This window comes from Ceratotherium simum, chromosome 23 (genome assembly GCF_057802395.1).
Source record: "Ceratotherium simum simum isolate JZ-2026a chromosome 23, ASM5780239v1, whole genome shotgun sequence".
Taxonomy (NCBI): domain Eukaryota; kingdom Metazoa; phylum Chordata; class Mammalia; order Perissodactyla; family Rhinocerotidae; genus Ceratotherium; species Ceratotherium simum.
Window position 1 is genome coordinate 68,400 of NC_141922.1, and position 19,693 is coordinate 88,092.

The 19,693-nt window shown below is 44.3% G+C and overlaps 1 protein-coding gene across 5 annotated transcripts in view; it reads left to right on the plus strand.

Annotated features, from left to right (window-relative positions):
- LOC101400940 (zinc finger protein 184-like) overlaps window positions 1–19,693 on the plus strand; it is a 67,467-nt gene that overhangs the window by 40,108 nt on the left and 7,666 nt on the right. For 2 of the 5 annotated variants that reach the window (XM_087447162.1, XM_087447165.1), the window contains exons 2-4: window positions 18,127–18,202; window positions 18,568–18,694; window positions 19,391–19,504. In XM_087447162.1, the coding sequence (XP_087303288.1) occupies window positions 18,127–18,202; window positions 18,568–18,694; window positions 19,391–19,504 (317 nt within the window). Of the gene's footprint in view, window positions 1–17,167; window positions 18,203–18,393; window positions 18,473–18,567; window positions 18,695–19,390; window positions 19,505–19,693 lie in introns of those variants that run through there. The other 3 variants (XM_087447164.1, XM_014797266.2, XM_087447163.1) reach the window with 3 other exon arrangements.

Genomic DNA, 19,693 nt, shown 5'->3' on the forward strand with positions numbered 1-19,693 from the left:
ATAGATCAAGGATAGGCAAGAATGTATGTGGAGAGGATAGCTAGGTCACTGCAGTAGCCTACTGAGGAAATAAGGGTGACTTGGGTTAAGGAGAAAGCACTGGAAACAGAAGGAATTAGGTGGAATCAAGAAATATTTAGAGGGTGGCATCACTGGGAACTGGTGTTGATTGGATGTGGGAGATACATGTGAGGAAGGGTCCAAAGATGACATCCAGGTTAACATGCCTGTAACTAAGACCAAGAAAAAGAAAACAAGAGACTCAGACCCAGGGGAATTGTGGAAGAGAACCTGAGTAGTTCAGTTTGGACATTTTGAGTTGTAGCACTTTTGGGAATTCTGGGTTTAAATTTCCAGCACACACATATCTATGAGGGTGTGGAGTTCAGGTGGTAGCTGAAGCCATGAAAGAAAAAAGATTTCCTAAGAAGACTGTGTAGCTGGAAAAGAGCAGAAGGCAAGGACAGAACCCCTGGGAAACGCTGATAATTAAGAGCTTGGATAGGAGAAGTCCCCTTGAAGAACAACAGGAAAGAATTGGTGAGAAGGTAGGAACACAAGGAAAGAATAGTCACAAAAGCAAAGGAAGTAAAAACTTTCAAGAAGGACTAAGTAACCACAATGTCAAATTCAACAGAGGTCAAGGGAATTAAGGACTAAATTAGCACCCACTAGATCTGACAATAAAGGAGTCATTTCTGGTGAAGAGGAAGGCGGATAAATGAGAAGGCAATGGTTGAGATATAAAAGAGGTGAGAAAGTGGAGATTGCAGTTGCAGAAAACTCTTTCAGTAAGCTTGAGTGAGGTAATGCAGTAGCTAAAAGGGAGACAGGAGATCAAAAAGAGTTTTACTAAGATGGGAGTGCCTTACAGGTAATTTGTAGACTGAGGGAACAGTGCCAGGGAGACTATGAAGATGAAAGAGAGGACAATTCATGGTGAAAAGTTCTGAGTGGGCTGGGAGCCTGGAGAAGGGACTGGATCAAGACCATAGCCAGAGAGGGTGGCTTTCAGAAGGAGGAAGATACCTCATCTTCGAGTTTTCTCTTTGAAATAGAAGAGGAAGTCATCAGTTAAGAGTAAAGAGGTAGAGGAACGTGCCTCAAGGAACATGCTGATGGAGAATGCAAGAGGGTGCCAACAAAGGCCAAGCAAAAGGCCAAGTCTCTGCTCTTAAGAGACTGGATGCCATGAAATCATAGGAAAACCAAGGTGAGATGTTTCTCCGCACACTCGGTATCCAGGTATAGGAACAAGATAGGGGACTGTAGGACTAATCAAAGATAGTTTCCACCAGAAGCAGCAAAGAGACAAAAGTACAAGGAATTTAAGGGTACAGATGATTAATGATGCCATCAGGGCTTGTAGGAAAGGAAGTGAGGCCAGGTGGCATGCCAGGCTGGGAGAATCCAAAGAATCAAAAAAAAGTGAATGAACAAGTAGAGTGAATGTGGAGAAAAAATTGAAAATAAGGACATATTCCTCTAACTTTATTATCTCTCTTCCCAACCAAACCGAACTTTTTGAGAGCTGTGTCCCATCCGCCCAGTGGCTAACAAAATGTCTGGCAATCATCAGGCACCTCACAAAGATTTAACAAATACACGAGGTAATGTAAAGATTACAGATTATTGTTTCCTCAAGCAATATTAGAAATCTTAAGGAAAACGAATGTATAAGAGATGATTTTTTAAAATACAAAGGAATGTGTCAGTAAATGAGAATCACAAATCATTAAAGATACCACAAGAAATAAAAAGCCAAAAAATTTATATTAATTTTTAAATTAGGAAAAATTAATCTATAAAACAGAATATCATTTTTAAAAAATTAAGCATATAAGCTCATAGTTAAAGGGGATGCTTGGGAAAGGGTGCTGTTGTAAATTTTCCTGACTATGACCACTGCACAGATATCAGCGAAAATGTAGGGCAGGAAGGTGCACGTCCTGAAGAGAAGGCGGTACTGGAGCCATGGAACCCTCCGCCATTCCAGGGGATGGGCTTTCTAAACGGTCCCCTTTACTTGTACTGGATTTTGCAAGGTTTGGCATTTGCTTCCTTTCTGTGATAAAGACAGTCCTAAGAAAAGAAAACAGAAGTCTCTTTTCTGGCAGGCGAGGCTGGGAGAACACTAGCCACATTGGCTCACGTACAGCTATTAACAGACGGTTCACTGATCTCACAACTGACTCATGAGGGAGATGAGCTACGTCTCATCATCGTGCCCGTTTTATAAGTGGAGGAAATTACTCTCTGAGAGCTTAAGGGACTTCCCCCGACCTTGGGTAAGTCTTAGACTTCAGCTGGTCAGTGTATCAAAGCAGCTGGGAGCCAGTCTGCCTGGGCTGGAGCTCCAGCTCTGCCAGTTACTGGGGTGTAACCTCAACCAAGTTCCTGGGCTTCTGTATAATCTAGGTCCCTTATCTGTGAAATGGAACTAACAGCACTACTGCAAACGTTGTTCTGAGGAATAAACAGCAGAGTAAGCACTCAAAAAATGCTAAATATTGGGCCAGCCCAGGTGGCCTAGTGGTTAAGTTCAGTGTGCTCCGCTTCGGCACCCCGGGTTCGGTTCCGCGGGCGACGGATACCGCTGGCGGGTGGCCCACGTACAAAACAGAGGAAGATTGGCGCAGGCGTTAGCTCAGGGCGAATCTTCCTCAGCAAAAAAAAAAGAAGCTAAATATCATTATTGTTGTTGCTAGGGAAGGTACTGACAGAATGTAATGGGAACTCGCAAGGACGGCGGCTGCCCCGCAGGCAGGAGTCACCTCTGCCCCGTCGCATTCGCCCTCCCCGCCCCCCGCCCCGACAGCCCGCACCAGCCGCTGAGCCGCACCCACCCCGCCGCGTGCACGGAGCCCCAAGGCTGACAAGACCAAGTCCTCGTCTCTCACAGGCCCGTCCGTCTCTCGGCGCCCTCTCCCCCGGCTTCTCCCTGCGCCCGCTTTTCCCCGCGCAGATGACCGAGCATGTAGCGTCCGGAAACGGGAAATCTTTCTTGGGAAGGGACTCGGGCTCGGTGGACAACGGCATCCACAAGCCTCTGTGGGGCCTCAGCGGGGGTGACAGGAGCCAGCAGTGCCGCGGAAACCGCAGACGGAGCAGGGAGAGGGCGCTGCGAGAGCGCGAGGGCCCGAGTCTGCCGGACGGCGAGCCCTGCACGGATGGGAGGAGAGCCGGCGCAGTGCCGGAGGCGTCCAGACTCGAGGACAGGATAGGGTATGGGTCTCCACACGCAGACACCCCGCGAGACATGAGACGCCGCCGCACCGGAACTGCAGCTCTGAGGTGGGCCTGGGCCCTTCCGGGCGTGAGCGCAGCTGGAGCCGCTCTAGGCGCCGCGGAGGACGGTGGTCTCGGTGGTTTGCCTGCCATTCTGGAGCCCGCGGACCGTCTGGAGACACCTGAGTCGGAAGGCCCGTAACAGAGGTGTCCACGGTCGCCTTTCGCGTGACCCGGCCGAGGCCTCCTCCAAGCTCCGCGAAAGTTCGGGGTCCTTCCCACCTCCCCAGCATTAGCCCTTGCGTGCAGCCGCGCTAGAGAAGCAGCGTGTGAAGGAAGCTAGGGCTCCGTGTGATCCCTTCAGATAACCACACCATCCTCACACTCGCTCTCAGGGACTATTACTTTCTGTCTTTCCAGCTAAGTGCGAGTTGAGAGGTGTTTTTATTGTTGATTTATGAGCATTCATCATATATTCTGGATACTAGGCCCTTATCCGATATGTTCTGCCCTGGGTCTTAATTTATAAAGGTGACTGAGTGACCACACGGAGAGGTCAATGTTTTTGACAGAAAAGTTTAATGTTACTCACAGCTCCCCTAGAAACAGGGCACCACTTGCCATGCAGGGCCTCAGAAGGACACCAGGTTTTGGTGAGGAAGCAGAAGCAGGAGCCAAGGGAGTGCTTAGGCCACAGACTTTATTGGGGTTTCTGCGGGGAAAGGCAAGACAGGGCAGGGTAAACAGTTTAGGATTGGCTAGTTTGAATAATTTTGGCGGGCTCCAAGCTGTAGACGTGGTCCCTAGTTGCCTAGCACCTGGCTCTGGGATGATTAAGGAGGAATATCGCCTCCTGGGGTGTACAGGCCAGAGAAAGGCCGTATGGCTCTGGATTGATTAGTTTGCATAACACAGGCATGATCTCACCGTGAGCCCTTGCTATCTCTAAAAGTTGGCTAGCCCTGGGAGGAGCAGCCTCTCTCCAGCCAGAAAGGTTTTTTTAAAGATGTCAAAACATCATAATATACGAAAATAAAAAAACATTTTTAATATAGATATATGATTTGGGAATATTTTCTTCCATTCTATAGGTTTTCACTTCCTGGATGGTGTCCTTTGAGGCACAAAACTTTTAATTTTGATGAAATCCAATTTATCTATTATTATCTTTGGTTGCTTGGGTTTTTGGTGTCATATCCAAGAAACTATTGCCTAATTTTAGGTCACAGAGATTTATACCTATGTTTTCTTCTAAGAGTTTTATAGGTTTTGCTCTTACATTTAGGTCTTTGATCCATTTTAAGTTAATTTTTATAGGACGCCTGCCCAGTGGCGTAGCGGTTAAGTGCACGTGCTCCACCATGGTGCCCCAGGGTTCGGATCCTGGGCGCGCACCAACACACCGCTTGTCAAGCCATGCTGTGGCAGCGTCCCATATAAAGTAGAGGAAGATGGGCATGGAATGTTAGCCCAGGGCCAGTCTTCCTCAGCAAAAAGAAGAGGATTGGCAACAGATGTTAGCTCAGGGCTGATCTTCCTCACACACAAACACAAAAGTTAATTTTTGTATATTCTGAAAGGCAGAAGTCCAACTTCTTTTTTTTGCATACGGCTATCCAGTTACCCCAGTACCATTTGTTGAACCCTACTACTTTTGATTTGCCATCCTCTCCCTCCTGTCCTTACATCCTTCCTGCCTGGCTAAGACACATGGGCACTATTTTAATAACTACTCTGCTTACAACTTAAGCTCCCTGGTCCCTCTCTCCCTCACTAATACTTTGCCAAGCAAAACTCCAGTTGGCAGACAGAAAGGGCTCAATGAATTCCAGGTTGTATTGATGAGACATGATATATCCTGGTAAAATTCCTGAATTCTTAGACACAAAGCAAGAGATAATACAATCTTCTGGATGGAAAGTCCAAGTTATCTGCAAAGGAAAAAGAATCAGACTATCATCAGAATTCCCATTATCAACACTGAAAGCAGGAAGAGAATGGAATAGTGGAATAGTGCCTACACACCACTGAGAGAAAGAGACTACAACCTAAGAACATGAAGTCAGACATATGCTATAAATGACATTACATTGTCAGAGCAGAGAGATATTTGAGATTGTGTCCTATATGTCAAGGTTCTCCAGAGAAAGAGAACAATAGAACTAAGAGGAAATATATATATATATAAATTATAAGGAATTGGCTCACATGATTTGGGAGGCTGACAAGTCCCCAGATCTGCAGTCAGCAAGCTGGAGACCCTGGAGAGCCAGTGGTGTAGTCCAAAGGCCTAGGGACCGGTAGAGGAGATGACGTAGTTCAGTCTGAAAGCTGGCGGGCTAAGACTCAGGAAGAGCCAATGTTTTAGTCTGAGTCTGAAGGCAGGAAAAAAAACCTGATGTCCTAGCTCAAGGCAGTCAGATGGAGGAAATTCCCTCTTACTTGTGGAAGGGTCAACCTTTTTGTTCTATTCAGGTCTTCAACTGATTGAATAGGGCCCACACACATTAAGGAGGGAAATCTTTACTCAGTCTACCCATACAATTGTTAATCTCATCGGGAAAAAACCTCAAATTAACCATCACATATCCCCTTGGTACTCTAGTCGAAGAAAATACCTTAGAAAAGACATTAACATAGCAGCAAAAGAACCAGAATGGAGACCTCAGATGAAAGAAAATAAAGAGAAAACAAACCTACTGGTGAGTCATGACCTACAATATAAATAAGGATAGACTGTCTGGGAGTTTGTAATACAAGAGCCAAATATTCATGAAATAGATGGGACATACTATAAGAAAAAAATCTAACAATCGTCTAAAACTGAAAGGACTAATCATTTCAGTGATATTCAGGAGGTGTGGATGAAGCATTTTAAAGGGCTCAATTGGGGGTGAGAGTAGATGAGGAGAAAAGAGGTTGGATATGAAAGTATACTAAAGAGTTCATCTTATTAGGAGTGAAGAGAGAGTTGAGAAAATATAGAGCATCTTGGTAGAAGAAATAGTTGGCAGCTTGATTTCACATAACATAGAATTGTGTGTCTGATTTGGAGAGAATGTACAGGAGACAACAATTGATGAAATAAAAAATTTAGTAGGGTCAAGGCCAATGTATATGGCAATGCAGGCTCAGTAGGTTTTCTGGCTCCTAAAGAGAAAACAAAGGCATAAGGATAGTTGATTTCCTCCACCAGCCCAACTCTGAAGATGCCAGTGATTATGATCTGCCCCCATAATCGATAGAACATGTCATGTTACCTGTAAGAAAAAGTTAAATTCTCAACAAATGATAAATCTTTATAAAGTTTTACTTAAAAAATACTTTTCCCTGGGGCCGGCCCGGTGGCGCAAGCGGTTAAGTGCGCGCGCTCCGCTGCGGCGGCCTGGGGTTCGCTGGTTCGGATCCCGGGCGCGCACCGACGCACTGCTTGGCAAGCCATGCTGTGGCGGCGTCCCATATAAAGTGGAGGAAGATGGGCACAGATGTTAGCCCAGGGCCGTCTTCCTCAGCAAAAAAAGAGGAGGATTGGCGGATGTTAGCACAGGGCTGATCTCCTCACAAAAAAAAAAATACTTTTCCCCTTTTAAGTCTATTATCAGGTCCCCTTTCAAACAGGCTTTTTGAAGTGTGCTAGTTTATGACTACTTTCCTTCCCCTGCAATAACACAAGATCTCATCTTCCCTATCTGAGCGTCAGGAAGCCCACGCCCCTCCCTTAGTCAAGTGATCCCTTTCTCCACATGAATGTCACAAGACACTACCTCTTTTGACCACAAGGCATTCCTCAGGGATGGCGTTTGTCTTAGATTGTACCTGTGTGTAAAAGAAACCTGTCATTTTGATGAACTAAGAAACGGAGGTGTGGTGGCCTCCCAATGTCTGGCTGGTAGCTTCCTTTCTACGTGCATATTTTCAGTTAACAACAGTCTTATTTTAAATTCTGAGTCCATGATTTTATTTTCATACTACAAAAGTTAAGCGAAAAGTATATGGCACTGGAGGACAAAAGTAAGTACTGTGAGAACTATCTTGGGAGAGAAAAGCTTTGGGGAGAATTGGAACCCTGGAGCAGTGAGCCCGGCTCTGGTAGAGGAGGGATGGTGGTGACCCCCTGAGTTGTACTCTTTTTTCCCCATCTCATTGCCTTGGGAGAATCACTACTTGCCCCCTTACCACTATGAAGCTGAAGCTGTGTATTCATTAGGTAGAGCTGCCGTAACAAAGTATCACAAACCAGATGGCTTAAAACAATACGAAGGAATATATTGACTCAGTTTTGGAGGGTAAAAGTCCAAAATCAAGGTGTTAGCAGGGCTATGCTCCCTCTTAAACCTGTACGGAAATCCTTTCTTGCCTCTTCCTAACTTCTGGTGGTTTGCTGGAAATCTGTGGTGTTCCTTAGCTTGCAGCTGCATAATTCCAATATCTGCCTTGGTCATGCCATGATGTTCTCCCTGTGTGTCTCTGTCTTCACATGGCCATCTTCTTATAAGGACATCAGGCATATTTGATAAGGGCCCACCCTACTCCAGTATGACCTCATGTTAACTAATTATATCTGCAATGACCCTATTTCCAACTAAGGTCACATTCTGATGTACTGGGACTAGGAATTCAGCTTATCTTTTCGAGGAGGGGGGAGATACAGTTCAACCCGTAACAGGCTGATACACACAAACACAATCCCAGCAGCATAGGGTCCAGTGAGATTATGTCAGTAGTCACCAGAGCCTAGTTAACCCCTGAGTATTCTATTTCCCCTTCTTAATAGCTACAGCCCTAACACCAGGTGATTCCAACTATAGGCTAAAAGCCCTTTCAGAAGACTAGTGCCAAGAGAGAAGATATAGGGAGGTTCCCCAAGAGGCACCTGATGAGGGTCAGTTAAGGGGATAGTCAGAGATAGACTGTGAGCTGTAGGCTCTCTGCTATGGAACATGCCTCTTCCCCTTTAAGACATCAGGTGTGGCATAACCTGGAGCCTGAGCCCGGCCACCAGGAAAATGAGCTCACAGGCAGAAGTTTCAGACACTTTTGAAACAAAATCGTGATAAAAGGTAGAAACAAGCCATGCAAACTCTACTAGATGAACCAATACTAATAGAACAGCAGAGCCAGAATTTAAAATAAACAAAATGAATATCTGCAAAGAGATGAGATGATATTATTGACACAAAGAAGGAAAAAGCACTAATAAAGAATAAACCAGGTGGAACTATTGAACATGAAAACTAACATTTGAAGTAAAGACCCCTGTAGCTGGGATAAACAACAGAAAGAAGGTAATTGAAAACACATTAGTGGAACAGAAGATCAAGTTGAGGAACTCTCTAGAAAGCATCAGGAAGGAATGAAGACAAGGAAATTTTAGGGGCCGGCCCTGTGGTGTAGCGGTTATGTGCACACGCTCCGCTGCTGGTGGCCCGGGTTCGGATCCCGGGCGCGCACTGATGCACCGCTTGTCAGGCCACACTGTGGTGGCGTCCCATATAAAGTGGAGGAAGATGGGCACAGATGTTAGCCCAGGGTCAGTCTTCCTCAGCAAAAAGAGGAGGATTGGCATGGATGTTAGCTCAGGGCTGATCTTCTTCACCAAAAAAAAGACAAGGAAATCTCAGAGAAAAATTAAGTGATACGGACACTGAAAATAGAAGTGTCAAGATTAATATAATAGGAATATTTAAAGAAGAAAAAATAAATGGAAGACAGAAAACACTTTTAATGTGATCTGGAATTAAAGATGGGTGACCTCAGACTGAAATGGCTCCTTGAGTGTCAAACAGGAGAGAAAGAAAAAAACACATGCAGTAGACACACTGTAATGAAATTTAATATAAAAGAAAACGATATCCTAAAAGCTTTTAGAGAGAAAATATTACTTACAAAAGAAGAATAAGGTGATTAACATCAGACTTAATAATGATACTGGAAACAAGGAGACAATAGAATAATACATTCATAGTGTTGAAAGAAAAAAATTTTGAACCTAGAATTTTATACTTGGGGTAAACTATCATTTAAGTGATAGTGCAAGATGAATAGGTGGAGCACAGAGGATCTTTTAGGGCAGTGAAACTATTCTGTATGATGTTCTCTTGGTGGATACACATCATTATATAGTTTTCAAAACTCACAGAATGTACAAAACCAAGAGTGAAACCTAATATAAACTATGGACTCTGGGTGATAATGATGTGTCAATTTATGTTCATAGATTGTACAAATGTACCACTCTGGTGTGGGATTTTGATAGTAGGGGAGGCTATTCATATGTGGGGGCAAGGGGTATGTGCGAAATCTCTGTACCTTCTGCTCAATTTTGCTGTGAATGTAAAACTGCTATAAAAATAAAAGTCTATTTTTTTGAGTGATGGTGCAATATTCTTATTCTCGGGCACTGAGAGCCTTTTCTGAAAACACTTCTTCTTACGTAGGAAGAAGTACTATAGTAAGAAAAGATAGAAATCCAGAAACACAGAATGAGATATAGAAAAAGTAAGAGTCCACTGTACATATATACTGGATTTGGACAATTAAAGGAATGGCAGATGATAAGAGCCAGGTTTCTTACTGCTGGAGTAGGAGGTTATAGACAAGCAAGGGAGGAAGACTAGAATGATACATGTGGCAATGGATTAGAGTTGGAGATACTGGGTTTAGCTTAATATACATACAAATAGATACATACAGAAATATTTATACATATGTGTATATAGTGGGTTAGTATATACAGATGTAATTCCTTGCTTTGTCAGCTGACAGAACCTAGAAGCAGTGACACTCCAGTGGCAATGAGCACACTTGGCCCACAGATCTTGATTTCTAATACTATTGTCCAATAAAAGAAACCAGAGCTCTTTAGAGAAACAGCCAATTCTAGGGCTATGACTGGGAATATACAGGATGGGTCTGGAGCATCTTATAGTGCCAGAAAGTAAGGAAGTGCTTAAAAGGAAAAAACCCCACAATACTAGGAATATGTCAAAGAGACACAGGAGCAAACTGAAAGCCAATGGCCAAAGCTGAAACTATTTAAGCAACAAAATAAATAACGTAATATTGATTAGAACCCAAAGTATAAGATAAATATCCACGAGATCATACTGATATAAATAAATGATTGATTGAATAAATAAACAAATGGGGGAGAATAGACAAATCTGCCATGCAGAAGAATTCTAAATAATTTATGTAGATCCTCTCCCCTCATGAAGGTGGAGTATAACTCCCTACCCTTGAGTATAGCCTATGCATAATGACTTCCTTCGGGAAAAGGGGGGAAAGAGTAACTTTACAGTGGAGAAGCCACTTCAAGTGGGTGACGTCAAGGTTAACATCAGTCATGGTAAGTCGTGTTTGTAGTATGTACCTCTGATATGATGTGATGAGAATGAAATGTTATCTCTGTGGTATACCTCCTAAAAAAAAACCCAGCTCCAGTCTGATCTTGAGAGAAACATCAGACAAACCCCAACTGAAGGACATTCTACAAAATATCTGACCAGTACTCCTTGAAACTGTCAAGACCATCAAACACAAGGAGTCAGAATGTGCCAGTCAAGAGAAGCATAAGGAGACACGATGACTAAATGTAACATAGTACCCCAGATGAGATCCTGGGACAGACAAAGAACATTAGGTAAAAACCAAGGAAACTTGAATAAAGTTTATAATAATGTATCAATATTGCTTCATTAGTTGTAACAAATTTACTTTACCAATGTAAGATACCAACAACAAGGTAAACTATGTGTGCAGTACACACAAACTCTGTACTATCTTTGCAACTTTTCTGTAAATATGACTATTCTAAAATAAAAATTTTATTCAAATAAAAAGTTTTTTAAAAATTTAGTGGGCCAGCCCCGTGGCTTAGCAGTTAAGTGTGCACACTCTGCTACTGGCAGCCCAGGTTCGGATCCTGGGCGCGCACCGACGCACCGCTTGTCCCGCTATGCTGAGGCGGCGTCCCACATACAGCAACTAGAAGGATGTGCAGCTATGACACACAACTATCTACTGGGGCTTTGGGGAGAAAAAAGGAAAAAAAGGAGGAGGATTGGCAATAGATGTTAGCTCAGGGTCGGTCTTCCTCAGCAAAAAGAGGAGGATTGGCATGGATGTTAGCTCAGGGCTGATCTTCCTCACAAAAAAAAAAAAATTTTTAAAAGTAAGGGTGAATATATACCTTAGTAAAGTATACTATGATCTTAAAAATAACAAAAAAAGAAAAAAAAGAAAAAATATCTCTTACAATATAGAACTAAAATCTACATTCAACAATTGGATTTCTTCTCAAATTCACATAAAATATTTATAAAAATTATGAAAAAAACATTTGAAAAATATGTTTAAAAAATGTTTTAGAAACTTTTATAAAAATTATTCAGGTATTAGGCCATCGAGAAATTTTCAGCAAATTTTTAAAATTAGATATCTTATAGACCACATTCTCTGAACATGTTAAAAGTCAATTAGAAGGTAATAAAAAATATAAATCCCCATGCATTTGGAAATTTTTTAATAATTCTAAATAATTAATAGAGCAAATAAAAAATAATTATGAAAATTTAAAACTCTTAAGAAATTAATGAAAACATTCCATATCAAAAATTGTACAATGCAGTGAAAGTGTGCTTTGGGGAAATTTATAGCCTGAAATGCTTATATTAAAAAAGAAGAAAGGGGGGGCTGGCCCAGTGGCATAGTGGTTGAATTCACACACTCCACTTTGGCGGTCCAGGGTTCCCAGGTTCAGATCCTGGGCGAGAACCTACACACCACTCATCAAGCCACGTGTGGTAGCATTCCACATACAAAATAGAGGAAGATGGGCACAGATGTTAGCTCAGGGCTAATTTTCCTCAGCAAAAAGAGGAGGATTGGCAACAGATCATCTGTTAGCTCAGAACTAATCTTGATGACCAAAAAAAAAAAAGAGGAAGAAGAAGAAAGGCTGAAACCAGAGGCACCAAGTGCCCAATTTATGAGATTAGAAAATGAATAAATAAAACCCAAAGAAAGTAGAAGGAAGGATATAATAAATATTCAAACAGAAATCAGTGAAACAGTAAACAAACATTACAGAGGATTAACAAAGCCAAGTCAAAAGAATAGCAAACTCTTATGAAACTAATCAAGAAATAAACTAAGAAGAGATTTTACATTTTTCAGTGGTTGAAAAAAAATCTAAAGAAGCATATTTCATGACGTGTGAAAATTACATGAAATGAAAATTTCAGTGTCTATTGGAACACAACCATGCTCATTCATTTACATATTGTCTGTGGCTACTTTCACACTCGTATGGCAGAAGAGAGTAGTTAGGACAGAGATAGTATGGCCTGGAAAACATGACTGGGCTGCTGTGGTCCTCACCTCCACAGGCTCAGAAAGCATTCCTCAACAGCACACGGATTGCCTACTTGTTCTTGTAAACTTCAGGACCAACTTGTTAATTTATAAGAGACTGTGTGTTTGTGTTGACCTCACAGTACAGCATCTGGGAAAACATATTTTCAAAGAGTTACATATGAGCCTGGGATTAGAACAAAGAAAGTGCCTTAATTTTGAGAAGGTTCTCTCAGCTCCCTTCGCTGATCAGGGTTTTGCCAGTCTTTGCTTTTCTGAGACTCCTATTTTTTCTGAGCTCCAGGATTACTTTAGAGACAGAATATGAAAGAACCTACTAAATTACAATCATGTTTCAGTCAGCCCCTCTGATTTTTATTTCAAGGTCACTTTGATTGGAACTTTGAGCCTTCCTAGGTGTTATTTTTTTTTTTAATTTTTTGTTTATTGCAGTAACATTGGTTTATAACATTGTAAAAATTTCAGGTGTACATCATTGTACTTCTATTTCTGCATGGACTACATCATGTTCACCACCAAAATACTAATTACAACCCATCACCACACACATGTACCGAATTATCCCTTTCACCCTCCTCCCTCCCCCCTTCCCCTCTGGTAACCACCAATCCAATCTCTGTCCCTATGTGTTTGTTTATTGTTGTTATTATCTACTACTTAATGAAGGAAATCATATGGTATTTGACCTTCTCCCTCTGACTTATTTCACTTTGCATTATACCCTCAATGTCCATCCATGTTGTCACAAATGGCTGGATTTCATCATTTCTTATGGCTGAGTAGTATTCCATTGTGTATATATACCACAGCTTCTTTATCCATTCGTCCCTTGATGGGCACTTAGGTTGCTTCCAAGTCTTGGCTATCGTGAATAAGGCTGCAATGAACACAGGGGTGCATGTACCTTTGCAAATTGGTGTTTTCAAGTTCTTTGGATAAATACCCAACAGTGGAATAGCTGGATCATATGGTAGTTCTATCGTTGATTTTTTGAGGAATCTCCATACTGTTTTCCATAGTGGCTGCACCAGTTTGCACTCCACCAGCAGTGTATGAGAGTTCCCTTCTCTCCACAACCTCTCCAGCACATGTTGTTTCCTGTCTTGTTAATTATAGCCTAGGTGTTATTTAAAAAAACAAAAAAACAAAACAAAAAACCTAGTTAGATCTAAGATCCACTTAGGTTTTTGTGGAAGATGTAAGGTCTGTGTCTAAATTCTTTTTTTTTTTTTCGGATGTGGATGTCCAATTGTTCCAGTACAATATATTGAAAAGACTATCCTTGCTTCATTTAATTGCCTTTGCTCCTTTGTCAAAGATCAGTTGACTATGTTTGTGGGAGTCTATTTCTAGGCTCTCTGTTCTGTTCCATTGATCTATTTGTGCATTCTTTCACCAATACCACATTGTCTTGATTACTTTACAGAGTGTTTTAAAGTTGGGTAGAATCAGTTCTTAGATTTTGTCGTTTTTCTTCAGTACTGGGTTAGCTATTCTGGGTCTTTTGCCTTTCCTTATAAACTTCAGAATCTGTTGATATCCACAAATTTTGAGGTTATATATATTTTTTCCTTTTCTCCCCAAAGCCCCAGTAGATAGTTGTATGTCACAGTTGCACATCCCTCTAGTTACTGTATGTGGGACACCGCCTCAGCATGGCCGGACAAGTGGTGCATCGGTGCACGCCCAGGATCCGAACCTGGGCCGCCAGTAGCGGAGCACGCACACTTAACCGCTAAGCCACAGGGCCACCCCCAAGGTTAGATTTTTAACCTTAGTTTAGTTTAAAATATTTTAAATTTTTTATTGAGACTTCTTTTTTTTTTTGAGCATGTATTGTTTAGAAGTGTGTTGTTTAATCTCCAAATATTTTGGGATTATCTAGCTATCCTTCTGTTATTGATGTCTAGTTTAATTTCATTATGGTTTGGGAGCATATTTTGTATGATTTTTATTCTTTTAAATTTGCTAAGATGTGGAGAAGGTCAAATACCATATGATTTCCTTCATTAAGTAGTAGATAATAACAACAATAAACAAACACATAGGGACAGAGATTGGATTGGTGGTTACCAGAGGGGAAGGGGGGGAGGGAGGAGGGTGAAAGGGATAATTCGGTACATGGGTGTGGTGATGGGTTGTAATTAGTATTTTGGTGGTGAACATGATGTACTCTATGCAGAAATAGAAGTACAATGATGTACACCTGAAACTTTTACAATGTTATAAACCAATGTTACTGCAATAAACAAAAAATTAAAAAAATAAAAAAATAAAAAATAAATAAATTTGCTAAGATGTGTTCTATGGCACAGAATGTGGTCTATCTTAGTGACCATTCCATGTGAGCTTGAGAAGAATGTGTATTCTGCTCTTGTTGGATGGGGTGTTCTGTAAATGTCAATTAGATCCAATTGATTGGTGGTTCTGTTCAGTTAAACTGTATCCTTACTGATTTTCTGCCTGCTGAATCTGTCAATTACTGATGTATGGGTGTTGAAGTCTTTAGCTATAATAGTGAGTTCATCTGTTTCTCCTTGCAATTCTATCAGTTTTTGCCTCATGTATTTTGATGCTCTGTTGTTAGGTGCATACACATTGAGAATGATTATGTTTTCTTCGAGAATTGATCCCTTTATCATATGTAATACCCCTCGTTATCCCTGATAATTTTATTTGCTCTGAAGTCAGCTTTGTCTGAGATCAATACAGATAGTCCCACTTTCTTTTGATTAGTGTTAGCATGGTATGCTTTTCTCCTCCCTTTACTTTTTAATCTATCTGTGTCTCTATACTTAAAATGGGTTTCTTGTAGACAATATATAGTTGGGTCTTTTTATCAGCTCTGACAGTCTCTGTCTTTTAATTGGTGTATCTAGACCATTCACATTTAAAGTGATTATTAATATGGTTGGATTTTTCAATTTAGAAAGCAAATTTGCTTGTTATCCTCAAAATAAGTTTATGCAGGAATAGCCAAAAGAATTGCAATTTTGGACATGCATGCTATGGTGAACCATAGGCAAATGGGAAAACAAAGCAGGAGAGCTTGCTATTATAGAAAAAAAGCGGGAGCAGGAAGTTGTTCTAAATGAAAGACCATTGGGGAAACCATTCAGGACAGAAATGGCTTCTCATTGGCTGAGCTGTTGCGGGGGGTGGGGGGGCGTGGGGGGATTCTTCCTTCATAGTAAAGTAGTTGTGCTTCCTGTGGGAGATGCAGGCTCGTCTCTTCCTGTTTGGTGTACTTGACGATGTGTGATGGCGGTGAGAGCTCCCCCTACAGGCCTTCCCGACTCCAGTTTAGTTACGGTTTCTTTTATTAATTTCCACAAATTAATATGCACCATGTGTGCAACTATTTTGTGTGTGTGTGTGAAGAAGGTCCGCCCTGAGCTAACATCCATGCTAATCCTCCTCTTTTTGCTGAGGAAGACCGGCTCTGAGCTAACATCTATTGCCAATCCTCCTCCTTTTTTTTGTTCCCCAAAGCCCCAGTAGATAGTTGTATGTCATGGTTGCACATCCTTCTAGTTGCTGTATGTGGGACGCGGCCTCAGCATAGCCGGAGAAGCGGTGCGTCAGTGCGCGCCCGGGATCTGAACCCGGGCCGCCAGCAGCGGAGCGCGCGCACTTAACCGCTAAGCCACCAGGACGGCCCTATTTTTTATTCATTGTACTTGTTTCTTTTCTTTTTTGGGGAGGAGGGGGGCTGAGGAACATCAGCCCTGGGCTAACATCCGTGCCCATCTTCCTCTACTTTATATGGGATGCCCCCACAGCATGGCCTGACAGGCGGTGCCTCGGTCTGCGCCTGGGATCCGGACCTGGGCGGCCGGCAGCTGACCGCGCGCACTTAACCGCTACGCGACAGGGCGGGCCCCAGACTTACTTCTTTTTAAAAATCTTCCCCTCTTTTTCTGCCTTCTCTGGTTTAACTGAGCATTTTATCTTATTCCATTTTTTATTCTATTTAGCATAACAATTGTGCTTTTGAAAAAAAAATTTTAGCGGTTATTGAGAACCAATCGAAGTCCACTTTCAAATAACACTATACTGCTTCACAGGTAGCATAGGTACTTTATAACCATGTATTCCCAACTCCTCCCTACCATCCCTTAAGACATTGCTGTCATTCGTTTTAATTATCCATATGGTGTAATTATCCAATACATTGTTGCTATTATTACTTTGAAAAGCAATGATCTTTTAGATTAATCAGAAATAAGAAAAATAAGATTTTATTTTACCTTCACTTATTTCTTCTCTGATCCTTTTCCTTTCTTTATGCAGATCCGAGTTTCTGACCTATATCATTTCCTATCTCTCTGAAAAACTTCTTTTAACACTTCTTGCAAAGCAAGTCTACCGGCAACAAAACTTCCACCAACGCCCAGGTCTACGCCAGGAGCATTGAGTCCTCTGAGCTGCCTAGAGCGGCCCAACAGAACCCTGGGATCCGATTGGCCGGTGGGCCGGGGTAAGGCGGAAGTTCAGGGCGGGCACTGCCGGCCGGCTGGTCTGGCGCTGCGCCACGGCGCCGGTCGGCCGCGCTCCTTCCCTAGCTGCTGGCGACGGAGCTCCGTGAATCCGGCCTCGGTGCCTGGCGCGGAGGAGCGTCGCGGGGCCGGGCGGGCGGCGGCGCTTGGAGGGCCGCGGGACGGTTCCGGCGCCTGCGTGGCTCGGGCGGGCGGCGTGGAGGGGGAGCGCCCGCCTGTGTGGGTGGAGGGACTGGCCGGGCGGGAGCGGCGCGAGGGGCTCCGGCGCCGCTGCGCGGGCGGCCGTGGGTGAAGAGGCCTGTCGGAGGAGGCGAAATGTGGGCGGAGTCGGGGCGAACGGAGGAGGGGACGGTGCCGCTGGCCGGGCGGGAGCGGCTGGAGTGGACAGAGGACCCGCGAGAGCCGCGCCGGGAGCGGGGAGGCGGAGACCACGTCCCGCGCGCGAACGACGCCCGCGCCCGTTCGCTCCCTGAGTGGGCGCTCGGTGAACAGTGCCGTAACGACAGTGGCTGAGGTTTAGTCAGCGTCTCTGTCTGTGACTTGCAAACGCTGTGCGAAGTTCAGTGTCCGTGTTTCTCACTTAACTCTGAAAACAGTCCTTTATGGTCAGTGGTGGTGCTCTCGTTTTATGGTCAAGTCACTTCTCTGAGACCCTGCGTGAGTAGGTGGTGTGTCCGAAACTGGAACTGTGTCCTGTTGGTGTCCAGAGCCCATGCCTCTGACAGCAGCTGGTGCCTCCCAGGTGAGTCTGGGTGAAGGCACAGTGCATTAGGATGGACGCTTCTGATGCAGATGGGGCCCGGGCCAGGGGCCAGTCAAAGCAAGCCATGGCTGAGGACCAGGAGCTGCCTCTGGCCCAGGTGGCCTCAGGTGGAGACTCAGGGAAGGCCCAGGAGAAACGAGTTGGGCATCAGTAAGCGTGGGTTCAACTGCCAGTCAGAGAAAACCCGTGCAGTGGTCCAGGCGCAGAAGTCTCAGAGTTGCTGTGGAAGCAAGCTTCATCACACTCCTCCCTCTCCTGCAGCAGTGCCTGCGTCCTCGACACAAGCTGCAGAGACCCAGTGATGGCGGACAAGCACCTCCTTCCTGGTGGGATCCAGGTGAGTGGTTCTCATGGAGACATCTCTCTGTGACTTCAGACTTTGGGTGGAGTTTCTCCATGGTTCCCTCTAGGAGGGGCTAGTCTCAGACAGTGGGTGGCTCCCTGTCTTCACCGATGTTCTCGGCCCCTGAGTTCAAGTCCCTGAAATGTGTTCTACACTGTCTCTTTCAATCCCTGGACTGGGAGCAGTGGAGGGCAGCGGCTGGGCAGACAAAGGCAAATCAAATGGTGCCTGCCTCAAAGAGCTGACTCTTGAGAAGACAGAATGGTATGTGTGCTCAGAGGGGTTTGCCTGTCCTGAGCTTAGAGCCTCCTCCCAGCCCAGGCCCACCCTGAGATTGCAACAAGATCTTGTCATTCCAGGCCTTGGTTTCCTTTGAGGACGTGGTTGTGCTCCTCTCTCCGGAAGAGTGGGGCCTTCTGAATCCTGCTCAGAGGGGCCTCTACAGGGACGTGACGCTAGCGACCTACAGGAACCTGGTCTCACTGGGTAAGACTCCTCGCTGGAGCTCAGCTCTGGGCTTCCTGCTCCATGAACGGCCCTGGGGACTGGGGCTGGGCTCGACGCTCAGAGGCTCCTCAGCTTCCTGGGCCCAGACATTGGGCATTGCTGACCCTGGTCCCAGGCAGGCCTGGTCTGCACAGAGGAGGGGACAGGCTGTGCCAGGGACCTTGTCGTCACAGTTTGTTTGTAGGAGTACAGAAGGGGAATGTTATTCGTTGATCAGCAAGTGTATTAATATCCCTTGAGTTAATCTTCATTAATCTTCAAGTTCCGTGGTGGGATACACTGTTCATAGATGAACCTGAGGCTGACAAATATCGTAACTTCTTTAAGTTCACACAGGTAGTTAGGGGCAGATCTGGGATCTGACTCCATTTGGTTTCAGAGCCCCTCCTTACCCTGGAACATGCTGCTCCCCTTTGGTCCTTCTGCTGGGCATCAACACCTCAGTCGTGAATCTTCTACTGTAATGTGTTCAGGCCCCAACTCCATTCCTTATCCATGGCCCCCAGAAGAACTGAGTTTGACTTTTCTTCACCTGGGCCAGAAGCCTGCATCTGTCTCTATGGTTTGGAGACCAGGTGACAGGGGAGGTCATGACAGGCCTACAGGCACTGCCCACGGGGCCGTCTTGCCCTGGACCTGATGAATAATCGGTCTTGCTTCCTTTCTCTGGAGCAGGACTTCAAGGTTCCAAACCTGATATTGTCTCCAGGCTGGAGCAGGAGGAAGAGCCATGGGCCCCACACTCACCAAGAATTGAGGGCAGCAGGGTCTGGAGGCACAGGAGTGGAGGTGAGTGTGCAGGGACCCCCCCCATGCTCTCCTGCCCCCGCTGGCAGGTGCTACCGCTTCACCAGGCCCTTCTCTGTGGCCTCCGGACAGAATCTCTTGTTACTACTAGGGCTTTGCTTTCCATCCTCTCTATCTCGTGTTTCTCCTCTCCTCTTTTTTTGTTGTTAATGGCCCCTAGTCTGTGGCCGT